At 42.1% G+C, this 18,689-nt stretch overlaps 1 protein-coding gene across 1 annotated transcript; it reads left to right on the forward strand.

Annotated features, from left to right (window-relative positions):
- The first annotated feature begins 463 nt into the window (after positions 1-463).
- ift27 (intraflagellar transport 27 homolog (Chlamydomonas)) lies at positions 464-11,428 on the forward strand. Its single transcript, XM_085792468.1, has 7 exons — positions 464-646; positions 1,426-1,505; positions 9,011-9,070; positions 9,467-9,526; positions 9,676-9,793; positions 10,892-11,001; positions 11,127-11,428. Exons 1-7 carry the CDS (start codon positions 475-477, stop codon positions 11,229-11,231), a joined length of 705 nt encoding a protein of 234 aa, XP_085648594.1. The 5' UTR covers positions 464-474; the 3' UTR covers positions 11,232-11,428.
- The last annotated feature ends 7,261 nt before the right edge of the window (positions 11,429-18,689 follow it).

Genomic DNA, 18,689 nt, shown 5'->3' on the forward strand with positions numbered 1-18,689 from the left:
GGCACAATAATAACTCAGGTCATTGACTTACGTCTGAAACTCACTGTACTATTCCGGATATAGATTTAGAAGCCATATAATATCGTTAAAACGCCATATAAAATAAAATAATAAGCCCATATCAATAAGTATAGTTATGGAAAGAAATTCTGCCCTCTGGTGGCCTTCCTGGGCTTTACTTTTGAAATTACCGGCCCTTACTATTAAAATGTTCCTGCACCACCGTCACAAGTTAACAATAACAACGATTATCTTTGTTCTAGAGCCGTAGTTTGAGTTTGAAAACGTAAATCCCATCACTAATTTGAAGAAAATGTACCTGACAGACACAAACAAGGGAGAGAATAACCCGTGTTCCTCTTTCTTTACGTCATCATAATTAGCCAATCAACGCACAGCAGCGCGCTGTACGTGCTCTCTCGCAGGACCAATGAAACGCCTCCCTGCCTGGTTGCTAAGAGACGCGTTGTGTCCATGTTGCCGAGGTACAGAAGCTGCACAGAGGAGTATCAGGAGGTTTATAAACAGTTAAAACAGCAAATTGGGCTCGTTTTTTACTTCGCTAATGAAACAAGAGAGTTTAGTTACAGCACCGTCAAGTGTCCCAGCGTCATGGTGAAGCTGAGGGCGAGATGTCTGCTCGTCGGTAAGGTTTTTTGTAAACTTAGACCGTCAGAAGGGGGGCTATCGGTAACTTACGACAGCTAAAGCTAAACACTGTTTTTATCAGACTCACCAAACTACTGCTAAACTACCGTGCTACAGTCAATGTAGCCTAACTAAAAGACCAGAACAGCTCTCTGTCAAATAATCCCATAAACATGTAAACAGCCTTTCCTTCGGTACACATCAGATACTGAATACAAATACTTACCTGAATACAAATACTTACTTACCTTACCTGATTGGCATGGTTAACGTTATATTGGTTGGTTTGTTTTCTGCTGTTGTGGTTGTTTTGTTCTCTTTTTTGTGTCTTTTCCCTATTTATTATGTGCAGGATAGATACATGTTAGTTTTTCTATGTGTATGTAGGGGGAGGACTAAATAAGTGTTAATGTTACACTTCCTCCTTCTCCTTTTCAGGCTTTTTAGGAATGTTGTCTGTGAGCTTGTCTGTTCGTTGAGTTGGTTTTCAGTTAATCTTGTCTTTTGTCACATCACTTTATATATATATTGTGAAATGAAATGAATCCTGTTACATGGGGCTGTGTTTGTTTGCTGGATAATTTAGCAATAACAGCTTTAAACTTTGGCTATAGGCTACTGTACCAACGTAATGTGATGGACGTAAAAATGACAAAGCATTGAGAAAAGCTTCGAAATTATGGACCACATACACTATGTCTGACTTTTCCCCCTTCTATTCCTCTGCCTGTGTGTGTGTGTGTGTGTGTGTGTGTGTGTGTGTGTGTGTGTGTATAGGAGATGCTGCAGTGGGGAAAAGTGCCCTGTCTCACATGTTCCACAGTGATGGTACCCTCTTCCAGAAGACCTACAGCATGGTGAGAGCATTAACACACACACACGCACACACACACACACACACACACACACACACACACACACACACACACACACATCAATAAAAGATCCCTGGTTTGTTCCCTGATGTAATGTAATGCAAGGCAAGAGGATGCGGCCGTTTCCAAAGGAACAGCCGGTGCACCACAGTACCACTGCTCATAATAATAAGGATTTAGTGTTTATATTCACATCACACGATGATAACAGAGGAAGGAGGTTGTGAAACAGCTAGTTGGAGGATTTAGGGATTAGGCTATGCTCTGCTACATTGCTTTTTCTTTTACATTCAGGTAGGGTAACTGAGGTTTTCGACTGGACATGATGAAGGAGTAACTTATGAAATTTTATTCTGGATCATCGCCAGCCCAGAATAGTGTTGGGATAACGCCAAACCAAGTGCTATGAAGTGATCCAGTATTTATTCAGTATTCAGCTGTTCAGTCCTGTCTGACTTTGCAGCAGCAAGATAATCAGAAAGGTCTGCTGTGGTTCAGTCTGCATACCTGATGGTTTTCAGAATTGCATTTACAGGCAACAGGCAGAGAGATCTTACCTGCACAGACAGCGCCGTTAAGAATTAATAAAGTAGCTGCAGAGCATTGAGGTTGCACAGTTAATCATGTGTAGTCACATCACCAAAATGCACTCAATAATTTTAGAAGTAGGCAATAATTGAAAGATCTAATTTAGTTTGAGGTCATTTTCCTGAGGTCAATACTTTTACTTTACTCAAAATGTAATTATGCATCGGCTGTAAATCATCCAGACTTATGATACTGCATGTAGTTTTTTCTCCTTAGTGGAACTCCTTGTAAGCTTTTTCAAGGTCCCGCCGAGGTCCCTTAAATCTACCACAGGAATCACTGAAGTGCAAGACAGCATAATGTACCAATTAATGCTGATGCAGAGTGGGCTAATCTACATTATTTATGCTAATCTGCATGAGGGAGGGAACCGTGTCATTAACCTCACTCTGTGATATATGGGGTCACGGGCTGCTCGCTGATTCCCTCTGTCGATGTTTCAAGGGCTTGCGGTCTGGAAATGCATGCGCCGCACATGCGAGGAAATGCATTCACCTGTGATAATCAATACACACGCAGTGGAGCAGCTTGCACACGTTCGCTCGGTTTGGTGCGTTTTACTGAGTTGAGTTTACTACAAAGCCTCGCAAATGGTTAAGGTATAGAACAGGTTGGTGAGTGAAATAACGAACAAAAGCCAAGTATGTGTGTGTTTGTGTGTGTTTGCGTGTGTGTTTGTTCCGGCTCTTACTGTGTCAGCAGTATCGGGGGTTTCCGAGGTGACAGGAACGTCGATAATTAATACAGCAGGGTTTCTGGAGAGCCACCAGAACAGGTACTTAACAAGTGCACAACAACAGTTTCTGCTCTGCTCCTCCGTGCAGCCTCAGACCTTAAACCCGTACCCAGTCCACCTCACCCACTCGCGCTTGTGATGCAGTGCATGTCTTGTTCGTGTCGGACTAGTGGAGTATTAGCAGAGTAGATAGGGGCCTGCAATAAGTGCTGCATTTTTAATTTGCACTGCTGGCATACGATGTGCACTGTGCTGTGCTGAACTCGAGCCAAGCTTTAACACGTTACAAAAAACACAAACTGCATACAGCATGACTGTGTTTATTAAAAAAAAAAAGAAGAAGAAGAGAGAGAGAAGAAGAGAAGAAAAAAAATCAATGTAGTAATTTAAAAATGGGAAAAAGAAAAAGGGATGCTGTATTGACAGTAGGTGGGGGAGAGATGCAAGTTAGCTTTGTGCACCTGTAGATCAAGGGCCCGTGTCCAGCAGACACGGCTCTATTAACTGGATGCACTGAAAGAAATGCCCATGGGAAAGTGCTGGTCACGGTCTCTGCTGTTGCTATGCAACTGGTAAAACACCTATTTGAAGCCGCTTGCTTGCTTTATATTAGTTGAAATATTTTTAACTTGCTCACTTGATGCCAAGTGCCTCATTTAAAGAGGAGTTTCGGCTTTCAAGACTCTGCGGCGAGGCACTGTCGTTCCTTATAATGTGGCGTTATTTAAAATGGTTTCTATAATCGTATTTGTAATAGCAATAACAAGAAGCAAGGATTTTTTTTTCAGTTCCAGGATAAAAGACATCGTCAGACTCACAGTGAAGTTTGGTGGTCTTAAAGGATGAGCTCCCAAATCCTTTTTGTCTTATTACCTGTTTTTTTTCCAGCAAATCTTCATCTTAGAATTAAATTCCTTCTGATCCTAAACTTTTCTCTAAAGTTTACCATGGATAGTGGTAGCTCCCAAAAGATTGGTCTTGTTTATTCTAATCATGATGCCCCCCCTCTCTCGTGCCAGTATTAACCCAGAATCCTCACATTAATAATTCTGCACAAGAAGTTATGATAAGAAAATGAGAAATTGACATAAAACTCACTGCTTTCAAGAGGACGAACCCTTTGAACACATGTCAGGCTCATCATGAGGGTTCATTTGGTGCTCCGAATACAGATCACCAATTGATCCACTGAGCACATTCATGTTTCCAAAGAGTCTAAACTCTAGGACAAGATCTGATTAGGGGCTAAGAACAATAATGAACATGAATACATTCACATATTGTTGCTGCTGAACAACAGAGATCATCCACTTCATAACACCTTGATGGACCAAAGAAGTAATGGTGGTGGACGGCTCCTCTCTCTTTGTTGCAGGACAAAGCGATACACAAAGATCTATACCCACAGCCATCAGACTTGTACAAACTGATGAAACCATATAGGGAATGAACACGCTGATGTTCGAACCACCTTGTCTGTATCTGTTAACAGTTTATACAATATTTTACTCATTATAATCTCAGCAGTTATAGTGGAGTGCACTTCTTTTATATTTTTATGAAATAGTATAACAGTTGTAGCAGTAACAGTATCAGAAGATAGATTTTATTATGCATATGGTTAAGATTAAAGGGATAGTTCAACATTTTGGCAAATTCTCGTCTCATAACGTTCCGTTATTATCTCATAGCGTGGTGAATGTGCAGGTCACAACTTGTCCACCAGAGCGTTTTGGAGTTGTTGGATTTTGTATTTGATGAGTGTGATGAGGGAAATCTAGAAATCCCATGAGCCCCCGTAGCATAGCTCTGAGCAGCTCACGGCTCTGCTCCGCCGTTCTAAAAATAGCTTGCACCAACAATTAAAGGTAACAAACCTACTGCTATGACTATAGGAATTATGACAATGGGCCAATTTGCCAAAATGTTGAACTATCCCTTTAAGATTTCTATGATGATCTGTTCTGAATACAAATAGAGTGATTTTGTTTTGTTTTTTATCAAGACTTCTGCCATCTGCAAATGGTAGATGAGCTCACAGACAAACTAATTTCCCTTTGGGGATTAATAAAGTCATTTGGATTCGTATTCGTATTCACATCATTTTACACTCATGACTGTAAGGTGCATTGCTATCTTAAATGTCCCAGGTTGGATTTTTACCATGTCTACGCCCTCACCATTGTGACTAACGTGAAAAAAAAGGAAGGACGTGGCGCTGTGAAGAGTTCCTCCTTGTGCAGACACCTCACTCATCCCTGATGTTCTTCAACTTTTGATTTTGAAGGGTAGCCGAGGCCGTCGGCCATTCTGCTCACGTCCTCCTTTGAAAATGTCAGACGGCCCGTTAGCCATATTCCAAGCTTATTTGTTACTAATAGGCCCTCATTGACATTCCAGCGAGAGGCTTCCTATGCATCACACCAGCTCATTAGACCGCTCCGAAGTGGGACCGCTGCAGCATCGGTGTGTGAGTGAGTGAAGGAGTGAGTAAGTGTGTATATACCACCAGATTCTTGTTATGAACTGTTTCTGTGTGAGGATTTTGGTAAATGATGGTCTGAAGTGTGTATTCGTGTGTGTGTTGTTTTTTCAGGGTTTTTCTTTTTAGTCTCTGGCATTTCGACACGCTCGGTTAAGTAAGTGTGAGCACAGGAGATCAGATCAATTTAGAGTTTGGTGCTGATGTGAAGAAACCTCCACTTTGCTTCTTCAAGGTCACCACTGATCTCATACCAGCGGATGCAGAGTGGCAAAAGGCAGCCTGCAACCATCCCGTCCACTTAGCACCGCCTCAGATCTCGCAGCCTGTGAAGACGCTGCATCTGTGACAAGACCACATTCATTATATCCTCCTCTTCCTCCTGCTCTCCTGCCTGCATCCTACAGTACCTCCTCTATTTGCCCTTTATTAATTCCTAAAAAATCTCAACTACGTACTCACCGTATGCCTCCAACCTCCGCATGCTCTTTTATATCCAGACGTTGTACTCTTCTGAAAAATTGCCATTCTAAAACTAATCTGCCATCTCCTCTGTACAAGATACACAAAAATAGAAAGGAGGACTATGTCTGTGGTCACTGACAGTTTTTGTTTAGGTAAAACTCACATGTGTGTGTGTGTGGCCGACACTCAACATCTGACGTCTTCTGTTCAAGAGGTTGCAATCAATACTTTTTTTTATTTTTTTATTTGTTTTTATCAACAGAAGCTCTTACCTGATTATTTGTGGTGCATAGCAAGCATTCACAGTTCATGACAGTCATATTTTACAGAAGGAACATACAGTACATGAATGTGTAAACTCACACACAAGGATGATTTTTGAACATCAGAAGAAAAAAAAGAAAAAAAAAAACATTATGCAATCAATACTTTTATATTAACAACTGATCATGTGAAAGGAGAGGCATGTAACATCAAATCCACAGTGAATTATCACCTGACTCCACTGAGATCACTCCAACCATTTGTTTTAATTTAAAAATAACAGTTGTATGCTTCCTGCCCTGCACCAAACAGCAGACACACAAAGTTATCAACTTACTGGTCAATATGATGAAGCTAAAGAGCCAAAGAGAGTAAATACTGGACTTGGGTGGATGCAAACACAACTCAAGAATTAGTTACTGCAGCTTTAAAGGGATAGTTCAACATTGTGGCAAATTGGCCCATTGCCATAATCCCTATAGTCATAGCAGTAGGTTTGTTGCCTTTAAAGGACAATTCCAGGCGAATTCAACTCGGGGGTGTATTTTCCTATCATTTTAGGTCTAAAAGAATGAATCTGAAGATTTTCAGTTTAATCGCTCCTGTTTTGCGGTAGCTGCGTCTGTCCCTGCATCGCCACGGCAGCAATGAATGGGAGTGGATGTAAGTTCCGCTGTTTAGGCTGTTTACATCCCTCAAAGCCGCAATTTTTTTCCACAGACAGCGTCAGATGGCTACTCAAACATGCACCGAGAAGTTTATTTACTTCAAGCAAGCCGACATGTTTGTAAAACTAGATCTAATTCAAAGTCTCCCGGAGTCTCGCGCAAGACCCAGTTGCCGTGCTTGGTGTGTTCACATGAAGTGGGAAAAGCTACCGTTTGTGTCATAAACACAGGAATATCAACTCTTGACTTGCTTCAAGTAAAAAAAACTTCTCGGCGCATGTTTGAGTAGCCACCTGACGCTGTCTGTGGAAAAAAATGTACACTTCAACCAAGTAAAGAGTTGATATTCCTGTGTTTATGACACAAGCGGTAGCTCCTACTGCGCCTGAATACACCAGCACTGCAACTTCGGGCTCGCGCGAGACTCCGGGAGACTTTGAATTAGATCAACTTTTACAAACATGTCGGCTTGCTTGAAGTAAATAAACTTCTCGGTGCATGTTTGAGTAGCCATCTGACGCTGTCTGTGGAAAAAAATTGCGGCTTTGAGGGCTGGAAACAGCCTAAACAGCGGAACTTACATCCACTCCCATTCATTGCTGCCGTGGCGATGCAGGGACAGACGCAGCTACCGCAAAACAGGAGCGATTAAACTGAAAATCTTCAGATTCATTCTTTTAGACCTAAAATGATAGGAAAATACACCCCCGAGTTGAATTCGACTGGAATTGTCCTTTAATTGTCGGTGCAAGCTATTTTTTAGAACGGCGGAGCAGAGCCGCGAGCTGCTCAGAGCTACGCTACGGAGGCTCGTGGGATTTCTTGGTTTCCCTCATCAAACTCATCAAATACACAATCCAACAACTCCAAAACGCTCTGGTGGACAAGTTGTGACCTGCACATTCACCACGCTATGAGATAATAACAATAATAATTATTTTTTAATGCATTTTTAATTATTGTAGTGCTCAAGTCACCTGCCCCAGAGACTACGGTTGAAAATTAGCCAACGTGGCTAAACCGGCATGTTTACAGAAATGTTTATTAATGTGCATTGTCTCTGTATATTTAAACCAATAAATTCAAAATTCAAATTCAAACAGTACGTTACGAGACAGAGTTGTTTTAGAGGCAAATTCATGCAAAACAGCTGATGCGTGTTCGCGTTGGGGGCAAGCAGTCTCTGCATTTGCCTCGAAAACAACAGAATCATCACCATTTCACAGAAAGAAGAGCGGTCTGCCAAAACTGTCCCAGAGATTTTATAACCACAGCCAAAGCTACAAGCATCTCTGCATGTGTAGATGTAAAACTCCACTGTTAGATTGAACCACTCACTATGTCTTAATTGTTTCCACTGACGGACTCGAGGCGATAGGGGGGTTGTATCATTCTTAGTCTTAACCAGAGCTGATCGTCCCCTCCCTTCAGGCATGTATCTTTATTGAGACATTAAGAATAATCAGACCCAGAGTAATGGAGACACAGGAGACTCAGGGTTTGGTCAGGATTCGAACATCAGAACAGAGAATTTTTTCTTGCTTTCAAGCCGAGCCAAGCTGCTAATTAGAGACGCTTATGTTTTGACATTAACGATAAATCACAGCAAACAGTTTGTTGTGTTGGTCTGTGTAGTGGTGACTGTGATAATCCCTTCTCTTCTCTTCTCTTCTCTTCTCTTCTCTTCTCTTCTCTTCTCTTCTCTTCTCTTCTCTTCTCTTCTCTCGTCTCCTCTCCTCTCTTTTCTTGTTTTCTCTTATTTCTCTTCTCTTCTTTCCTCTATTCACTTCATTTCCTCTCTTTTCTCTTCTCTTCTCCTTCTCTTTTCTTCTCTTCTGTTCCCTTCTCTTCCCTCCTCTTCTCTTCTTTTTTCTTCTCTTCCCTTCCCCTCTCTTTTCTCCTTTCTTGTTTTCTCTTATTTCTCTTCTCTTCTCTTCTCTTCTCTCCTCTTCTCTTCTCTTCTCTTCTCTTCTCTTCTCTTCTCTTCTCTTCTCTTCTCTTCTCTTCTCTTCTCTTCTCTTCTATTCTCTTCTCTTCCCTTCCCTTCCCCTCTCCTCTCCTCTCCTCTCCTCTCATCTGTATTTAACAGGTACACCTTTAATGTGGTTTGACTCTGGAAGAAAAGTTAAAATCTAAACAAATCATATGGAAAACACCAACAAATGACAGAGTTTATTTTAGGAGTTGGTATTTTAAGGCACTTTCTCAAGCTGAATGAAGATCTGTATCTTTAAATGACATAAGATGATCCTAATTAACGTCTTGGTTGGTGTTTGTTCATCAGACAACCGGCGTGGAGCTGCTGATGAAATGTGTCAACATCCCAGAGACCAGCGACAGCGTGGTGAGTCCAGTCGCTCGCTCTTCCTCCAAACCCTGCGACGCCGCTCGCTCACAGCGTTTTCCCAGCAGCCGCGTTGAGTCCGGGCTGAGTTATGCTGAACGTCGCCCGCCTGCAGACACTTTATCAGACAACCGACCCATTTTAAGCTTCTTTATTACTCTACAATCCACTATATCACAGGAGGTGGGCTGGTGAGAATTGGGAGTCCATCACTCGGCGTGGAAGTCATCCCAGACGTGTAACATTGTTAGTTTCTCATCTGTATTCAGTAAGCAATAGGGCAGCATTGTGGGAAGAACACTAATGGCCTTGCCAAAGAAAATAGGAAGTTTAAAAGCATGTAATTTGACTAAATCTCCATGTATAACACCTCCTCTCCTCTGCTTTCCCCTCCAGGAGCTCTACATAATAGACTCTGCAGGGAAGGAGACATTAGTGGAGGCCTGCGAGAAAATGGTGAGAGTTTCTCCATTTGCATGAAACTAGTAAAAATCCACCGTCTAGTTCTGCACAGTCCCCACAAACACAGAAGTAGAAAGCAGACGGAAGTGAGATGATGTCATGTGAACTGAGCTGACCTGTTGCCTCTCCGTCTTCTTCCCCAGTGGGGTGAGCCGTCGCTGCTCTGCCTGGTGTTCGACCTGACCAGTGAACAGTCTTTTGCAAACTGCAGCCGCTGGATGGAGAGAGTCCGTGCACACTGCCGGGGTCTCCACGTCCCAGGTGACACGCCCCAAAACGTTACAGAGTATTAGTTAGTGGCCCATCATCAGAAACCTACTCCTCTCCTCTCCTCTCCTCTCTCGTTTTCTCTTATTTCTCTTCTCTTCTCTCTTCTGTCTTACTACTATCCAAACAATTAAAGGCAAAAAAACCCTGCCAGAAAAAATATTTTAGAAATGAATTCATAGTAGAGAGATACAGGAAATGGTGTTTCAGAGAGAGGGGGAATGGCATGCCACCAGGGGATTGGAACCGGCTGCAGCGAGGACTGTAGCCTCTGTATGTGGGGCGCCTGCTCAAGCCCTCAGGCGGCACCGCTTACCTTTACCTCAGGTGGCCATGGTGGAAATTAGAACTATTTTACTATTTCAAATGATCTCAGACATATTTTTAGTGCAATTTGTGGAAATTTGTAGGTCCAGCCCAGTTTAAAACAATTGATACTGTATGTCTATGGTTAAATGTATGTACTGTAAGGAACAAACCACTGGATCCATCCAATGGCTGTGCACAGGTCGTCCCAGTTTAACCCTCCTCCTGGTCTATAACCCGTTGCAGCTCCTGTACAGTGTTTACATAGATTGACAGATCATTTATTGTCATTGTAAAACATAACAAAAAAACAATGAAATTCAATTCACAAGGTAAAAGGAGCTTGTAATAAAATAACTAAGTCATACATACAGTATATAAGTCAAAAGTTTTGTCAATTTAGTGCAAACCTCTTGCTTTATGGTCACCTATGTGTGCAGGTACTTTTCAGGTAGATGGTCACTTTTTCAGGGTCAGGTTACTTTATTGAATTGATACCCATGGGTAAACTAGTTTTGCAGTCGAGAGTCGAAACAAGCAACAAAAATTGAACAATCAAATTCAGAACAGGACATGAAAAACATAAAACAAGAAACAAATTTGACTCGACAGAAAGTACTGCAATTCATGAAATAAATATAAAAGCATGAAATAAAAACAAATAATCAAAATAATTTAAAACGCCAAGAGCAAATTTCCTACAGATATAGGTTAAGAATAAAATAAAAAAATAAAAAATGCTTGAGTCTGTGTTGATGTGAACATGTGAATTGCTGCGTGTTTCAGGAGTCCTGGTGGGCAACAAGTCCGACCTGTCTGGGAGGAGGGAGGTGCAGACGTCGGTGGCCCAGGAGTGGGCCCAGAGCCAGGGGTTGGAGTACTTTGAGACATCAGCGGTGAGTGCATCGTGTCTTATTTGGCTCAGTGAGGAAATAGTGGACGTTAACCAAGGCAGCATAATACAGTATGTGTTTGTTTGAGAACACAACATTTGATATTTGTCCACGTTTGTGTCTCACAGAGGGAGATGGAGAACTGTGATGCACCGCTCCACAGTTTAGCCCGGTCCTTCCACTCTCTTTACCAAGAGCGACGGGAGACCATCCAGAACCTGAGTCCAGGCTAGACCCACTCCCACACACACACACACACACACACACACACACACTTTTCAACAGTAGGACAGCAGGAGAGTTTAATAAGCGCTATAGATAATACATGTGGAGATGTGAGACAATTCACAGAAACCCCGTGTTCTCCTGTTCCAGCCTCGTTCAGAATGTTTTTTATACACCGATGAATAAAGTTGTTTTTTCTCTGACAGCGGTTGGTCGTGTTTTCTCTTATCGGCTCGTCCCCTCTGTGAACAGATAGTGGGGTTTGCTTTCACACTGATGGTCGGGTCAAAACACAACACAATGAGACTCAGGGAGCTCAGTGTGGAGGAAGAAGCAGAGTGTGTACCTCCTCTCCTCTCCTCTCCTCTCCTCTCCTCTCCTCTCCTCTCCTCTCCTCTCCTCTGCTCTCCTCCTTCTTCCTCTCCTCTTCCTTTTTCTCCCTCTCCTCTCCTCTCCTCTCCTCTCCTTTATTCTCCTCCTTCCTCTCCTTTCCTCTCTTCGTCTTCTCTCCTTCTTCTTCCTCTCCTCTCTTCCTTTTTCTTCCTCTCCTCTCCTTTCCTCTCCCTCCTCCTCTCATTTTCTCTCCTCTCCTCTCTTTGCTTCTCCTTTACTCTCCTGTCCTCTCCTCCTTCTTCCTCTCCTCTCTTCCTTTTTCTCCCTGTCCTCTCTTTTTCCCCTCCTCCTCTCATCTTCTCTACTCTCCCCTCCTCCTCCTCTCTTTTTCTCTTCTCTTCTCTCCTCTCCTCGTCTTCTCTCCTTCCTCTCCTCTCCTCTTCTCTCCTCTCCTCTCCTCTCCTCTCCTCTCCTCTCCTCTCCTCTCCTCTCCATTCATCTCCTCTTCTTCTCTCCTTTTTCTTCCTTTCCTCCCCCCTCCTCTCCTCGTCTTCTCTCCTTTTTCTCCCTCTCCTCTCCTCTCCTCTCCTCTCCTCTCCTCTCCTCTCTTCTCTTCTCTCCTCTCTCAGATATCTTCCCCCTGATTTCAGCTGGGACTCAGGTTTAAAATCACAGTTATTTATTATCTCCTCCCCCTCCCCTTTTAAATATTTTCCTTTTTTCTCAATGTCACGTTGATCTTGGCCTCATCCTCCTTGTGTGTCTCTCTCTCTCTCTCTCTCACTCACTCACTCTCGTCCCCTTGTCCCACTTCTCCTTTTCTCTCCATCTTTACAAGTTCCTCTCCTGGTTTTGTTGCTCTTTTAAAAATCGTCCTTCTCACTTTCTGTCTCTCTCTCTCTGTCTCTCTCTTGTTGGCGTTGACTCCCCCAGCTGCAGCCCCCTGCTCCCATCAGTTCAGTCGTGCCCCTGGTTCAGCGCTAACAACCAGTAATCACCGTTTTAATCAGCGGTCTCCCTTTCAAACCAGGTCAAAGCCGCGTCCTTGTTCTCTCCCTCTGCCTCTCAGACCAGCTGCCACCATTCACAACGAGGGCGCGCTGGTTCAAGTCAGACACAATGATGTTTTTTTTTTTTTTCTCATTATGCGCCACATTGACAGTGACTGTGTTCGTGATGATGATGATGACACAGCCTCTGTCTGTCCTGTTGAGGATGCAGCGCCGTGCCAGTGTCTTCTTCTTCTTCCTTCCAGAACATATGGGGGTATTATTATTATTAGACGACACATAAAGGAACTTATCGCACAACTTCTTTTCTTGTGAAATGAAAACTGATTTCGTAATGAGCTTCTTAACAAAATCTGTATTTAACAACTTGTAATTGTTATTGCAGCACAGTGTTTTTGTACCTCTTGAGTGGGTGATCATAATTATAGCAATTAAGGATCCTGTTCTCGTTCTTTCTGTCCTGATTGTTGTTGTGTTGTTTGTAATGTGTGTGAATGTGTGACGGTGTCTGCATGTTGCATATGGAAACCAAGTCCAAATAATAGCAGTATTGTCACATTACTGAGCCTTGTTGTTTGTACCAGTATGTAGATTTTACATCTGTGCTCTTTATTCGTGCCCAACAATGAGAATATAAATGTGTGTTAATGTGCGTGCCGTTGCCAACTACAATGAATTTCCTTCAGTGCTGAGTTGGAGCTAGGTTTGTGATGTAAATAAGTAAAAAAAAAAAAAGAAAAAAGAAAGAAAGGTGTAAGACAAGTTCTTGATTATCCCTGGAAAATCACTCGGAGCTCACTTCAGCCGTATCCAACCGTCTGTCTTCGATTCATTCGAAACGGAGCATCAAGCCCTGGGAATATCACTTAATAACATCACAGGAAGGAGTGTGGGCTGTTGCTTATTGCTTTGGGAGAGACTTCTTCATTTCCACAGATATTGAAACGGGGTGGTCTGATATCACCAGAAAAAAAAAAAAAAAAACCTGTCAGGCCTGGTCTATTTCTGTGGCGCTCTTTGTATTATGATTATTATTACTCTGTCTAAACGCACTCGTCAATCACTTTGGGTATTTAGTATTCAGAACATGTGCAGACGTGCGGCAAATTAGGAACAACTGCTGTTCACCTTTTAGCCACAAGAGAGGGCAGAAGAGGTCAGTGTGAGGACGAGCTCCGCAGCTGGTGATAGAGGTTTGATTTATGAGTTTTTCTTTTTTTGGACAATCCCAGTTTGGTTGGATTCATTTTGGAGAAGTAGTAATGTAATGTTCTGTAATTAATGCAGGGCCTTTTTTTTGCAGTATTCAGCAGACCACTAAAGAATATTTTAAAACTGGTAATGCATTACGTATTAATGCCTACATGTGCCATTAGGTGGGTGCTTTTTATTTAAAGCATAAGTGCATGTATTTTATCATGCACGGCCCCAGTGGGCACAGAGCTGCTGTAGTAGCTGCCATGCTCTTTAACAATGTGCTTTTGAGCAGCCATACAGCAGAGGACATACACTATGCTTTTATCCAACTTTTTTTTTAGTGCCCCTTTGAAAAAAAATGAAAAAAAGAAAGAAAATCCTCATAGTGTTGCTGCATACAGGCTTGAAATGATATTCCCATTAAAATGCATAGGCATCTGTGCATTAAACTAGAGGGTTTAACAAAGACTGATTTATCAATGATGACCTTACATACAAAATTTCAACTGTTTAATAATCTTGCTTCATTATTTCTACAGTCTATTTCTGAGTGGTGCACCCAGGTTATATTCTTATAGCATCTTATTAGCTTAGATATACACAGCTAATTATCATTAAATGTTCCCCACAGGACCAGGACTCTCTCTGTTAGTAGACTGAAGATAGAGAGCCTCTGGGATGTGGCCCCGGCGTGGAGGGAGCTGAGCTGCAGCTGTAGCGTCAGGTTGTGGAGGACGATGCTGAAGGAGAAGCTGCAACTGAGGCAGCGGAGGAGAGAAGAGGTGAGGCTGCGTCAAACCATCTCTCTGTGCCTTTGTCTCCTCTTCAGCTCCTGTTGAACACACCTGAGCTTCTCCCTTCCTCCATTCAGTGTCCATGATAGAAGAGTTGATTTGCTCCCTCTACATATAGCTAGTGAGGTCTAAGAGCGACTGCCAGCAGTTGAGTATCCCTCCTCCGTCTATACTGCTGGGGTTGCACCACCTTTAGTTCACAAGCACAACCACCTCCACTTTTATTCTTTCAACCTAAATCCACACAAAAGTCCATGCTGTGCTTCCAGTTTGGGTTAGAGTTGTAGCAATTGTTCGGCAGGGAGTTGACAATTCACACAAGAAATCATGTTCTTCACCTTTAGCCTTTAGCTTAGCTTCTTCAGCTCAGCTGGTATGGGGTGGTGCACTGTTTCCTCCAGCAGCAAATGGACCAGCAACAACACAGAATAAAGACCAAAAAAAAAGAAGAGAAAAAGCAAACACATACTGTAGCTGTGAGTGGTGACTGCTTTGTTGTGACATCACAAAGTTACAGAAACCCTGACGGCTGGACTGGATTTTCTGAATAATTTCACAGTTTTAATATAGAATCCAGAGCTGCTTTAAAATAAAATAAAATAAAATAAAACCTATGGGCATATCACTCAATACAACTGGTTTAATGTATTGAACTGCAGTCAGAGCTTGAGCTGCTGCATTAGAAATCAAAAGCCGAGTAAACCTTAACTACTAATTACTACATTTGGATGAAACCTAATTTATTCACACTTGGATTACCTGGAAATGTCATGCAACCATATGCTCAGATTTGACTAATTATGCTCTCTGTGCTCTTTTTGTAATTAATTAATTAATTTTACATCATATAAAAATGCATAAAGCATGGTTGGTGACTCCGTTGCCGAGCCGACTGTGATTGGCCCCACAGTGCACCTGTTTGTTGCTGCTCTACACATCGTATCTCTGCAAGGTCTTCGTCCGCCTTGGGAGATCAGGGCTTTATTTTGGCGATATTTCACTGCAGTGCTCCTCACCCAAACAAACAGTAACACAGAGTTTTGTATTCATGACACAGCACGGGCACAGGGCAAAGAGTTGCAGCTCATGTCTTACACCTACACTTTGCTCTTTTTCTCAGAGTCTCACGCTCTGTTCCTGCAGATCAGCTCTGTCTGTCTGTCTGTCTGGTGACTTCCTCTCTTATTTCCTCAATCTGACACACCAAATTTATATATAACTCATATTAATGTGCTCATTTGGCTGAATTTAAAGTGAACTGACATAAACCCAGGTCTCACCCTCCCTCTCTCTCTCGCTCTATGTGTGTAGGTGTGTGTATCTAAGCATGGCTTGTTCCATAGCCCCGAACTGTCCGTGACCTAAAAAGCTTGCTAATTGCAGGTGAGCGAGGACACAGCAGCTGTTCCCCCAAATCTGCTATACCCTCCTGTCTGAACTGCAGCGTGACAGAAAAACAGCCACAATGCCTCCGAGCTCACCTGCATAACAGCAGAAATGTTTCATTACATCGTTCTCTGCCGTCTCAGAAAAACGTGACGTCCTGTCTCGCAAAAAAAAAAAAACTCCCATAGCAACCGAAAAAAAAAAAGCAATTTGCATTCACATTTTAAAGGACATAAGGTCCCCTGTAGTGCTATACTTATATAAAAACAAGCTGTAATGTCTCTGAGCTCTATCTGTTTTTTGCCACATTTTAAAATGAACTAGTTGAAGCTGTGTGGTTTGTTGGTTTAAAATACAAATATTAGCATCTATATTGTAAATTCCAACAAATCCTACTAATTTCTGAGGTATAGATGACTATATACTTAATCAAATCCCAACTACTTTAGCTCAACATCTTTATCGTCCTTAAGCCAGTTAACTAAGCTCAACATCAAGACCAGAAACAAGGGGAAACAGCCTGGCTCTGTCCAAAACTTAATTGGATGAAATATTAAACAGGACCTCTAAAGCTTATTAATGAACATATCATATTTGATTTGTTTCATTTGTGTAAAACACAACCACACAACAGCGGGTCATTTTTATGGAGAGTTATGTGCCAGACCATTTCTTGGCCAGAGCTGTAACTTCCTGCCGGCTCCTCACCACAGGTTGTCTAGCAGCTCCTCCCATCCAAAACAAAAGCAGCAGTTCTCCTTATTGTGCTCTTTTGATGAATGCTTTTAATTTTTTTGTTTGTTATTCCATCTGTGATGAATCTTAATTGTTTACCTACCTGTCATATTCAGTCTCACAACTCATGTTTAAAACTGGAAAGTTGTGCGAGCAGCAGGAGCTCTGATTACCCAAGGCAGGCTAATGCTAATGCTTCATTAAAATGTAAATTTAATTGATCGCCCTATGATAGCTTTTATTATTCTCTCTCTCTCATTCATAAACTGATAAATACTGTTAATTATTCCAGCAGTAACAGTCTTGGCCCCATATGCGTCGGTTTAGAGTCGTACTGATGTGATTGTCTTCAAAGGAAGCTCAGTCTCTTGCTCTGCAAATGAGAAACCCAACCAAATCTACCTTCCAGTGTATTTTACATTGCTGAAACAGATTTAATGCACTTCAGTGAGGTCACCCTGTTTGAAGACTGACAGGAGAAAACCATCATGTACCTCCACACCAGAGGGGGGCAGTGTGGTGCTGCTCGAATCGGGGTGAACAACTTCTCCATCCACTCCCTTTTCTCTCTCCTCCCTCCCTCCCTCGCTCGCCTCTCTTCAGTGATCACAGCAGTACTGCAGAGAGACATGCCAGCCACTTTGATCATCGCACCAGGGGAGGAGAGAGAGAGACAGAGAGAGAGGGAGAGAGGGAAAGAGGGATAGAGGGAGAGAAGGAGAAAGAGAGGGAGCACACAGAGACAGAGTATCATGCAGCAGGACATTGAGGCTGATGTTGAAGAATCTGACATTTATTCTACAACTGATGGAGGAGGGAGTGAACGAGTGAGTGAATGACAGGAGAGGGGGACAGAAGAGTGTGAGTGAGGTAATAAATGAAAGAGTGAACCAGGATGTGACAGAGTAAATATGTAGATTAGATGATGGAGTAAATTAGAGGAAGACAAAAAAAAGTCTACCAATTGATTAAAAATTGTTTAACAAGAACAAATCCCAATCACACATTATGATACACAATGTTTGCAACCTGAGGACGTCCAGGCTGTACTGCAAGTTTATTTTTGTTTTTGCAACCATAGGCCAGTAGCTAAGGCTAAAGCTAATTTGATGTTTTCTATGAGGATATGTGCAGTATATAATTAATGGTTGAGGCGTGTTATGCTATACCAATAGAGAACATAGTCCTTATGTGTGTACGATGAGGTTGTATGCTGTGTGATGTATTGCAGTGAAATCCAGGCGATGTCACAAACCTGCACCAATCTGCACCTTATAGCGTCTAAACGTGATTGCACTACGGCTAGTTTGCAAAATGTTTTTTAGCTGTGAACATTTCCATGTTTGGTGAGAAAGCCACTATTTAAATGGCACATTCTGCAACTCTGCCTGCATCACTTCTTGTTTGTCGCTGTGGGAGCATCAATACTTCGAAGTTGTGACAGTGACTTTGACCAATCAGCATTCATAGACAGAGATCCCACTACAATGATGATCTTATCCTATGCAAACTTACAAACAAAAACCTGCCTTAGAACTGCATTATGTTCTTTTGCCAAAACAGAATTGAGCTTCCAAGCAAACAAAAGTAAGAGGAGACCTTTGTTTTGTGTTGCACCACATTGACCACAGGTCTTAACCATGAGACCTTTACCTTTAAAATTACCAACATGACTCTGGCACTAGCTGGGTTTCCATCAGCCTTTTTATGAACATTATTCATTTGCACATAGAAATACCTGTATGGAAACATAATTTTCCCAAAATATTGTAAAAACACTTGGAGGAGGTGGGAAAGGTGGTGTATTGGCAAAGGGTAAAATCAAAAAAAGTGCAATGGAAACAGATTTTGTGAATAAATGATGATATTTAGAAATCATGTGACTTGTATGTCATTCCAGCAGAGGATGAAAACACACATAAATTTGCGTTTTCTCTTAGCAAATTAAAAAAAAAAGGTAAAATGTTGCATTACAATTAAATGGAAACCCAGCTATTGTCTTTCCCTGACT

This window comes from Trachurus japonicus, chromosome 1 (assembly GCF_045865225.1).
Source record: "Trachurus japonicus isolate A0001 chromosome 1, Traja_1.0".
Classification (NCBI taxonomy): domain Eukaryota; kingdom Metazoa; phylum Chordata; class Actinopteri; order Carangiformes; family Carangidae; genus Trachurus; species Trachurus japonicus.

Bases quoted from the DNA above. Each gene is read 5' to 3' on its own strand.
- ift27 (XM_085792468.1), top strand. From the start codon at position 475: ATGTTGCCGAGGTACAGAAGCTGCACAGAGGAGTATCAGGAGGTTTAT. The intron at 9,071-9,466 runs GTGAGTCCAGTC...TTTCCCCTCCAG, and splicing joins CAGAGACCAGCGACAGCGTG to GAGCTCTACATAATAGACTC. The intron at 11,002-11,126 runs GTGAGTGCATCG...TGTGTCTCACAG, and splicing joins AGTACTTTGAGACATCAGCG to AGGGAGATGGAGAACTGTGA.